Source organism: Microcaecilia unicolor, chromosome 2 (genome assembly GCF_901765095.1).
Source record: "Microcaecilia unicolor chromosome 2, aMicUni1.1, whole genome shotgun sequence".
Classification (NCBI taxonomy): Eukaryota; Metazoa; Chordata; class Amphibia; order Gymnophiona; family Siphonopidae; genus Microcaecilia; species Microcaecilia unicolor.
Genome location: NC_044032.1, coordinates 349,650,014 through 349,660,259, shown reverse-complemented (window position 1 = coordinate 349,660,259; position 10,246 = coordinate 349,650,014). Strand labels below are relative to the sequence as shown.

The following is a 10,246-nucleotide window of genomic DNA, read 5'->3' as shown; positions in this document are numbered from 1 at the left end:
CTAACTCTTGACTCCATTTCTGTGCTTCTTTCGAATAATCATATTTTCCAATTCTATCTCTCAACATGCCATGAAAGTATTTTAGTGGGGTGCGGAGTTGGGCCTCTAAATCCAACATATCTTTCAGTCTCTCCCACACTTCTGAGGTGAGCATCCTACTATCCAAGGACTGTACATAATGGCGTATTTGGTAGTATGCAAATATGTCGCCCTCAGCCAAACCAAATTCCTCACATAAACTTTGGAATGGTTTAATAGTCCCCTGCTCCATTATCACATGAAAGAGATAGAGTATCCCTTTTGTGGCCCACACTTGAAATACTCTCGACGTATCTCCCGCAGGGAAATCACGATTCCCTTGGATTGGCAGTAACGGGGACATCTCAGGGTTTATAGCACACATTCTACACATCAGCCTCCACGCCCCACGCAGAGGCCGAAAAATTAAATTTAAGTGTCTCGAGAGGTTTGTTCCCTCTGCCGGGGAGTGGAGCCAATGGGCAAAATGCTGTGGCTTTAGAAGGGATATTTCTGATCTGGTACAGGTGAAAAATTGAGTTGATCTGAACCAGTCGGAGAGGTGACGAGCACTACTAGCTACTGAGAAAAGGCGTAAGTTCAACAACCCCAATCCCCCCTTGACACGTGGTAACATGGCTCTCGAGAGTGAGATACGTGCTCTTTTCCCTTGCCAAAGAAATTTAGTTAACTGCCTGCCCAACCATCTCTCATCTCTGTAACTCAACATGAGCGGCAGTGTTTGAAACATATAGATCCATTTTGGAAATAAAATCATATTGTACAGCGCCACTCGTCCCAACAGCGAAATGGGTAATCCCTGCAAGCCCCGCATTACCTCTTCTATTTTGATTTTGTGGGCCTCTATATTTTTATGGTATAGTTGTGATAAATCCGCCGGAATATATATCCCTAGATATTTAACTACTGTAGATTCCCACTTTAACGGGAAGGGGCCAACCCAGTTATCTTTTATTTCAGACTGAATTGGTAAGGCCACTGACTTTTGATAATTTAGGGAGAATCCTGAGTAAAAGGTAAATTCATCTAATGTTGACAGTAATCGTGGTTTAGAACTATCTGGTCGAGTGAGCGTGAGAAAAATATCATCCGCAAACGCTAGTATCTTCACTGGTTGTTCCGGCAACTCAACCCCTGAAATGTCCAAATCTTGTATGGTTCGCAATAAGGGCTCTAAATAAAGCAAGAATAATAATGGGGACAATGGACATCCCTGCCTCGTTCCCTGGGAGACCTCAAACGAATGTGATTTATGTCCATTTACCAAAATACTAGCAGTCGGATTGTAATATAGGGATTGAATAGCCTGTAAAAACCAACCTCCTATACCTATATGTGTAAGGACCTGAAATAAATAATCCCATTGAACCTTATCAAATGCTTTCTCCGCATCTAGACTGACCAATGCTAATTGTTGTTTGTTTGATTGACAATGAGCTATAGATAAAAGTACTTTCCTCACATTTAGGACGGAATGACGTCCTCGTACAAATCCTACCTGATGTTCTCCCACTATCTGAGGTATGTGAATAGCTAGTCGGTCAGCTAGAATCCTGGCCAAAATTTTTAAGTCAACATTTAATAAGGATATAGGCCTATAAGATTAAACTCTATCACGAGGTTTACCCGGTTTTGGTACTAGGGTAATCAACGCTTCATTTTCCCGAGGAGAGAAAAAAACCCCTATCCACCACTGCATCATAGTAATCCAGTAGTGGGCCACACAATTGTAACTCCAACATTTTGTAATATTCATGAGAGAAGCCGTCTAAACCTGGAGAGGATCCTCCTGGCAGGGATTTAATTACTTTTTGAATTTCCACGGCCTGGATAGGCTGTGATAATTGGAGCTGGGCTGCTGGAGATAGCAACGGTAGACCTGCATCTTCCAGATAATCAGTTAAAACCGGACCTTGCTCATTTTGTGGCCTTGTGTATACCTTTTTGAAATATGAATGGAAAATATGGACTATTTCTGTTGGAGTAGAGGCAGGATGTCCACCTTCTGTGCTTATCATAGGTATAAATTTCTGTTGGGCTTCAGAGCGCGCCAGGTGTGCTAGTAATTTCCCAGACTTGTTTCCAAAACGTTGGTAGTTATGTTTCCTAGTGATTAGTCTGGATTTAGTTTTTTCGTGAATATATGAATTTAATGCCGCTAAAGAAGCATTCATCTGCTCTCTATTTAAGGGTGTTGGTTTTGCTATGAATGTCTGTTTTGCTTTTCGGTAATCCTTTTCTAAATTTATAATAGCAGTCGCTAAACGTTTAGTTCTAGCACTCATAAATGCTATCACTTCACCTCGCATCACTGCCTTGGAAGCTTCCCAAAAGAGTGTTGGAGATGAACAGGAGCTTAAATTTGTTTCCTCATAGTTCTTCCAACTCAATTGTAGGTGCTCTAGAAATTTTTTATCTTGTTTTAAATAAGAGGGGAATCTCCATATATAAGACTCCCTAGCTCTCTCCTCCATTGTCAAATCTATCCATATTGGAGTATGATCTGAAACAGCTAAAGGGCCAATGATAGCTTGGTGAATTTTATGAAACCAAGTGGTAGATATCAATATATAATCTATGCGTGACCAAGTTTGGTGAGCCTTCGATTGGTGTGTGTAATCTCTGGCGGTGGGATTCAGTAGACGCCATGGGTCCACCACTTGTAAGGTGGAGCAAAAATGAGTAAGTCCTCCCGTCCTCCCAGACCCCGAGCCAGGGCTTGGTGATGATCGGTCCAATTGTGGGTCTAAGACTTGATTGAAATCACCTGCCCAAACCCAAGGGGCATCTAGGTATTTATGACCCAAAGTTATGAGAGATTGAAAAAAGAACTGTGAATACCCATTAGGCCCATAGAGTGCACATAAGTAAAATTTTTGGCCCTGGTAATTAACCTTCAAAAGTACTATTCTACCTTCACTGTCTTTATACAGTAGCTGTGTCTGACATTGTAGTCTTTTTTTTTAATCAAAATGGCTACCCCACTACGTCTTTTGTCCGCAGACGAGTAATAACAATGCTCTACCCATTGCTGCTGCAATTTTTGGTGTTCCGTGTCCGATAGTTTTGTTTCTTGCAGACATGCGATGTCTGCGTTCTGACGTTTTAATTGGGTCAATATTTTTGAACGTTTTACCGGGGATGAGATGCCGGCAACATTCCACGAAACTATTCTAAGTTTAACATCACCTCTCGGCATTGCCAGTCACCACATCTCAAGAATTTCACTATCTTATGTAAAGCCCCCGGATGCCCAGCCTCCTCCGGGAACCACTCTCCCTGGGACACAAACCTACTGACCAATCTCTCAGGTTGGGGAAGACTGCCATGGACTTTGGGTCGGCAACCCACTGAGAAATTAGACCGTAAGGATTTATAATTATTTGCTATTACCTCATTCACTTTTATCATCTTTTGCATGCACTTAGCAGTATATAGTCTTTCCTTACCCACATTCCCAACCCCCTCCCTCCCCCCCCCTCTTTTTAAACCCCAAACTCCCACCATTTTGTCCCGAACCTTCTACGTCAAGCGCGGGACAAGAGTCAGGATGATGCCCTAGGGGATCCCCCATCCTTCATTTATAATTTATAACACTTCGTTTTCTATTACACTATATCTTTGGAACTTACTACTGTACAGGTTACCATTAGCGTTTCTATTACAGCTATAAGTTTCAATAAAAGTCAATCAAACCCGTCAGGATTCTATTTCTAATGTCTCCAGCCAGCTTTTTGCCTCTTCAGGCGTGTGGAATGAGTGCCAGCGATTCCCTTGTGAAACTTTCAATATGGCTGGATATTGTAAGGAAAAGCGCAGGTGCTTTGCTACTAGTAGCGCACAAACTGGAGAGAATGTCTGCCGCTTCGTGGAGAGGGCCCCCGAGTAATCCTGGAAGAGTCGTATCGTCTGTCCATCAAATTTTACATCTTCCGGATGGCTTTTATACTGACTCAGTATCTGTGCTTTTTGTGAGTATCGATGAAACTTCGCGATTATGATCCTGGGCCTATTGTCCGTCGCACGGACTGGCCCCACTCGATGGGCACGTTCTAGGGTGATGGGATGGATTTCCCCCGCCGATGGAAATTGTGCTGTGAGCCAGGCTTGTAGAGTGTTTAATAGAGATTTTTCTGGCAGCGATTCAGGAAAGCCGATAAACCGCAAATTTTCTCTTCGAGATCTATTTTCTAGATCTTCGATCTTCTCTTGTTGAGATTTAGTTAAGGATTCCAGCTGCTTTATCGCTGAGGAGTGCGATTCCAGTACGTCTTCGACGTCTGATACTCTACACTCCAACTCCCCGGCTCGCCGAGTAAGTTCCGCGGTAGACTGAGCAATCCCTGCTATCTGTTCCGATAGTTGTAGAAACCGGGGATCCAGAGCTTTAACCACCGCTTCTGTTATCTCAGGAATCAGGGTGGATGGCTGTTGCGTTTGCGAGGGAGATGGTGGCATCGACGCCATCTTGTCTTCCCCCAGACGCACGCGATCTTGTATTCTTCTTGAAGATTTTGAGGACATTTGCGTTGAATTTCTGCTTAGAAATTTGTCCATGCGTTCTTCTCCAGTAGTTGGGGTGATTTCTGTTCCAATTAACCTCTCTCTGCTAAAAAAAAAGGAGTCGAAGGATGAGGTTCCCTGAGCGGGTGAAGCAAAGCACGTCTGCTTCCCCTCACAGCATCACGTCCCCCAAGTCCATTTTAATAATAATGGCTTCTGGACTTTTCTTTTAGGAAGCGTCCAAACCTTTTTAAAACCCTGGCAAGCTAACTGCTTTTACTACATCCTCTGGCAACGAATTCCAGAGTTAATTACATGTTGAGTGAAGAAACATTTTCTATGATTTGTTTTAAATGTACTACTTTGTAGCTTTATTGCGTGTCCCCTAGCCCTAGTATTTTTGGAAAGAGTAAACAATCGATTCATGTCTACCCGTTCCATTCCACTCATTATTTATAGACCTCCATCATATCTCCCCCTCAGCCGTCTCTTCTCCAAGCTGAAGAGCCCTAGCTGCTTAAGCCTTTCCTCATAGGGAAGTTGTTCCATCCCCTTTATCATTTTTGTGCCCTTCTCTGTACCTTTTCTAATTTCACTATATCTTTTTTGAGATGTGACCAGAATTGCACACACTATTCGAGGTGTGGTCGCACCATGGAGCAATACAAAGGCATTATAACATCCTCCTCTTTGTTTTCCATTCCTTTCCTAATAATATCTAACATTCTATTTGCTTTCTTAGCCACAGACGCAAACTGAGCAGAGGGTTTCAGCGTATCATCAACAATGACATGTAGATAACTTTACCGGTCGGTGACTCCTAGTGTGGTAACTTGCATTATGTAGCTATAATTCAGGTTCCTCTTTCCCACATGCATCATTTTCCACTTGCTCACATTAAACGTCATCTGCCATTTAGATGCTCAGTCTCGTAAGGTCCTCTTGTAATTTTTCACAATCCTCTTGCGATTTAACAACTTTGAATGCATCGTCAGCAAATTTAATTACCTCACTAGTTACTCCCATCTCTAGATCATTTATAATATGTTAAAAAGCAGCGGTCCCAACACAGACCCCTGGGGAACCCCACTTACTACCCCCTTCTCCATTGAGAATACTGACCATTTAACACTACTCTCTGTGTTCTATCTTTTAACCAGTTTGAATCCACAATAGATCACTACCTCCTATCGCATGACTCTCCAATTTTCTCTGGAGTCTTTCGTGAGGTACTTTTTCAAATGCCTTTTAAAAATCCAGATATACAATATCGACCGGCTCATCTCTATCCACATGTTCGATTCAAGTCTACCCGTTCCATTCTACTCATTATTTTATAGACCTCTATCATCTTTCCTTCGCCGTCTCTTCTCCAAGCTGAACAGCCCTAGCTGCTTTAGCCTTTCCTCATAGGGAAGTCGCCCCATCCCCTTTATCATTTTCGTCACCCTTCTCTGTACCTTTTCTAATTCCACCATATCTTTTTTGAGATGTGGTGACCAGAACTGCACACAGTATTCAAGGTGTGGTTGCACCATGGAGCAATATAATGGCATTATAACATCCTCATTTTTGTTTTCCATTCCTTTCCTAATTTTATTTATTAGTATTTATTTACCGCCTTTTTGAAGGAATTCACTCAAGGCGGTGTACAGTAAGAATAGATCAAACATGAGCAATAGACAATTACAGCAGTAAAAATATTCAAAAACAATACAAAGTATGGCATGGTATACTATTTACAATGTCAACACAAATACATAATAGATTATAAGTGATAGCGAAGGGTAAAGCAAAGATGTAACATATAGAAAGGTAAGGTGATTGATTTAAAGTAAGTTGCACATGAGGTTAGAGAAATGGTTAAATGTTATCTCAGCAAGGGTAGGAGTGAATAAACATGTCCTGCTGCAGTATATGCAGCCTGAGTACTCCTTGTGTGTGTGTGTGTCTAACGAGTTAGTTACTTCTTCTAGTAAAGGCCTGGTGTTATGCGCAGCCTTTCAGAGAGTGCATTACAGAGTGTGGGGGCTACTCCGGAGAAGGCTCGCTTGTATGTACCACATCGTGTAATGTCTTTTTGAGAGGGTGTGGTTAGTGAGAGTCTTTGGGAGGATCTTAGTGTCCTTGGCGGTGTGTGGAGGATCATCCTATTTTTCAGGTACTCAGGGCCATTTCCTTTCAGGGCCTTGAAGATCAGACATAAGAGTTTTAAATTTAGCCCTAATAATATCTAACATTCTATTTTCTTTCTTAGCCACTGCCGTACACTGAGCAGAGGGTTTCAACATATCATCAATGATGACACCTAGATCCCTTTTCTGGTTGGTGACTCCTAATGTGGAACCTTGCATTACATAGCTACAGTTTAGGGTTCCTCTTTCTCACATGCATCACTTTGCACTTGCTAATATTAAATGTCATCTGCCATTTGGATCCCCAGTCTCGTAAGGTCCTTTTGTAATTTTTCACAATCCTCTTGCAATTTAACTTTGAATAACTTTATGTCGGCAGCAAATTTAATTACCTCACTAGTTACTCCCATCTCTAGATCATTTATATAAATATGTTAAAAAGCAACAGTCCTAGCATAGACCCCTGGTGAACCCCACTATCTACCATTCTCCATTGTCCCCTCCTCTCTCTGCTCCCCTCCAGAAATCCAGCATCTGTCTACCTCCGCTATCCAGCATCTGCTCTCTCTCTCTGCTCCCCACCGCAATCCAGCATCTGCTCCCTCTCTCTGCTCCCCCTTGAAATCCAGCATCTGTCCTCCTCTCTACTCCAGGTCTCTTTTACCTTTGCTCCGCACCCCAAATCTGGCATCTCTTTCCCCGCCAGTTTGGTGACTGCTCATCCCCCACCCCTAGTGCCCAGATCCGGCATAATTAGCTTCTTGTCATTTTCCCCTCCCTCCTGTGGCCACATGGGACTGGCACTGCTCCAGCTCCCCCCTCCCCCCCCCCCCCAATCTGACTGCACCAGCTTCCTCTGCCCCTTGAGTCCAGCATTGCTCCAGCTCCCTGCCAGTTCTCCACATGTGGCAGAGAGCACGCAAGCTTGCCTCTCTGGCTGGCGGAGCCTTTCCTGTGAGCATTCCACCCACAGGAAGTTAGCGAGGTGGGACACGCATAGGAAAGGCCCCACCAGGCAAAGAGGCAGGTTTGAGCACTCTCTATGCCGTGTGTGGAGGACCAGCAGGGGGGCACGGGCTAGAGTGATTCCAGACCTATGAAATAGGGGGTTAATTTGCAATGTCAGGCAGCCCTGAGCATTTTGCTGGGCTCGCTCAGTGTTAGCTGTGCCCCTGCTCTTAATCCTGCTTAGCTCTCCCTTAATACACAGTGATCTGCAGCAGTCTTGCAAGTAGATTGAGCTCTGTACAATTTATTGAGAACCACAGTTTTGCTACCATGCCCTCAAAGCACTAGGCTATAAAACAGTTTTATTGCTAATGCCAACCCCATGCATCCTCCATTATGTGCTGATTTCATCTAAAAGTATACTTCTTCCTTTGGGCAGAAACCTGTGGGTAGCCTATATATGCAACAAAAAGTTCCTCAATTGCTCTAGGCATCTGCAAATTTTATTTTACAGGTATGCATTTAGTATAGCAACTGGAGTATAATCTCTCATCTTCTAGACTTGTGCAATAAAAGTACAGAAGCTCTACAAATATGACAAGTAAATGTGCCCACTCACTGCATCTTCAAACAAATATTCATGTTTAACAGAGAAATCCAACAGACCATGCTTTTTTTCTTGCAATATTTATTTATTCTTAAATAAACTTATTTGTTTTTACTCATTAACATTCTATAAAGTATAGTATTAAGCCGTGCAAATCAACGTAAACAAAACTTATCATTCACAAAAAACAAGCTTCAGATTTCCAAACCTTATCACTTTTTTTGTTCTAACATAGAGTCATATAATCACTCAACTTAAAAAATGTTACATACTCGGTTATTGTTTCTGTTAAAGATTCTGAATGGTTTCTGCTCAAAAATATTGATTATTATTGAGACTTTGACAGCTCTGCAAGATATTCTGACATAAGGTCATGAATCCATACATCAATGTCTTGTAGTGATGTGTCCACAATATACGCAACTATTTTTCGATCCCATGGATTAGGGCTTTCACAGACTGCATTTATAAGGGCGACCAAAGGTTTCTTTTCCACATGATTCCGAAAAACTATTGATGCTTCTTCAGACCACTGTTCACATTTTACACCTGTAACACACATAATAAAGCACGCTGAAATGCTATTCAACAAATGTCCTAAGGTGTGTATACAGAGAATTATATATTCAAAATACAATAACCAGATTAATAAAAATACTGTTTGGTCAAACTCTGTGGCTTGCAAATATCTTCCAATTTGGACCAATTTAAGGGCTTCTTTTACAAAGACACACTAGTGATTCCCTTGCGGCAAATGAGAGGAAGCCAATAGGAACTGAATGGGTTTCCTCTCATTTGCCGCACCGGGGAATCTATAGTGTGACTTTGTAAAAGAGGCCCTAAAAGCTGTGTCCCAATTAATTTTACTATCTTCACCAGGGCTATTTGTGGATGCCTTCTTCAACCAGCTATATGGCTAGAATCACTCTTATTTTATTTATTTATTAACTGCCTTTATAAAGAGAGTCACCCAAGGCAGTGTACAGCAGGTACAGTGTAATATAAAATTTAACAATTTTAACAGCATATCAATAGTAAAATGACCAAATATAAGCAAATACAATAAATAAGGTACACTTGGAAACAGCAAATTTAAACCTGATAGCAGCCTTATTAGCATGATACTTAAAAAAAAAAAATGACGTCACACTGGAACACAATAAGCCTGCACAGTTCATTTGAACTCTTTAAAAAAAAAAATATACATATATATCCTTCTTGCATCCTTCTTGCAGCCTTTTTCAACCCCACCACATATTTACATATCACTTTTTTGATAATTTCTGTAGTACTGAAGCACTTTGACCCCCCTTCTTCCTTTTTTAATCACTTCCGGTTTTGCCCACAGCGTTTTTTCGGCATTCTGGGAGATAAGTGACTGTCTGATTGATTGTATGTAAGTTTTCAGCTAAAATCTGTTCTATACACACTTTCAACTTTTGATTTGTTGTTACTAATGGTCTCTCCTAGGGAGTAGACATAGTGGGACATATCTTTTTCACGTGGCATTTGTAGTTCTATCGGCACAGCGTTTTTATTCATACTGAACTTATGAGTGACACAATCGATTAGTGATGCCATTCAGGAGTATTGTGAATTTCTTTTTTCACTTACACACATTTATAATTATGATATTCTGATTTTGGTCCCAGTGTTTTAGATAAGTGGCGATTTGATTGAGTGAATGCAGATCTTTAGCCAATTTTGCTATCTATTTTGCCATATTTCTGGCGTTTTAGGCAAGCTGGGAGATAAGTGGAGACTTTGCTATATACACTCCTATCGTAAGAATTATCGCTATTCCTGCATGACTACATACTTATGAGTGATACTATTTCATGCAGGCTATTGATCATTGGTTTCAACATCTCTGAGAGAGCCGTTTTTTCAAGATATCAACTGTATATGTGAGTCCTTTTTCTTTTATCTTTCTTCTTCTTTTTTCCATCTTTCATTATTATTTTTCTTTTCCATCCTTCATTATTCATTTAATTATTTTGATACCCCATAATCA

General features: G+C 41.4%; 1 protein-coding gene across 7 annotated transcripts in view; it reads right to left on the bottom strand.

Moving 5' to 3' along the window:
* Positions 1 to 8,308: 8,308 nt before the first annotated feature.
* The window catches only part of TDRD7 (tudor domain containing 7), a 432,711-nt gene continuing 430,773 nt past the window's right edge, over positions 8,309 to 10,246 (bottom strand). For 6 of the 7 annotated variants that reach the window (XM_030194446.1, XM_030194444.1, XM_030194448.1 and 3 more), the window contains one exon: positions 8,309 to 8,781. In XM_030194446.1, coding sequence (XP_030050306.1) covers positions 8,561 to 8,781 — 221 coding nt within the window. In that variant the 3' untranslated portion in view covers positions 8,309 to 8,560. The remainder of the gene's footprint in view (positions 8,782 to 10,246) is intronic. The other variant, XM_030194449.1, reaches the window with a different exon arrangement.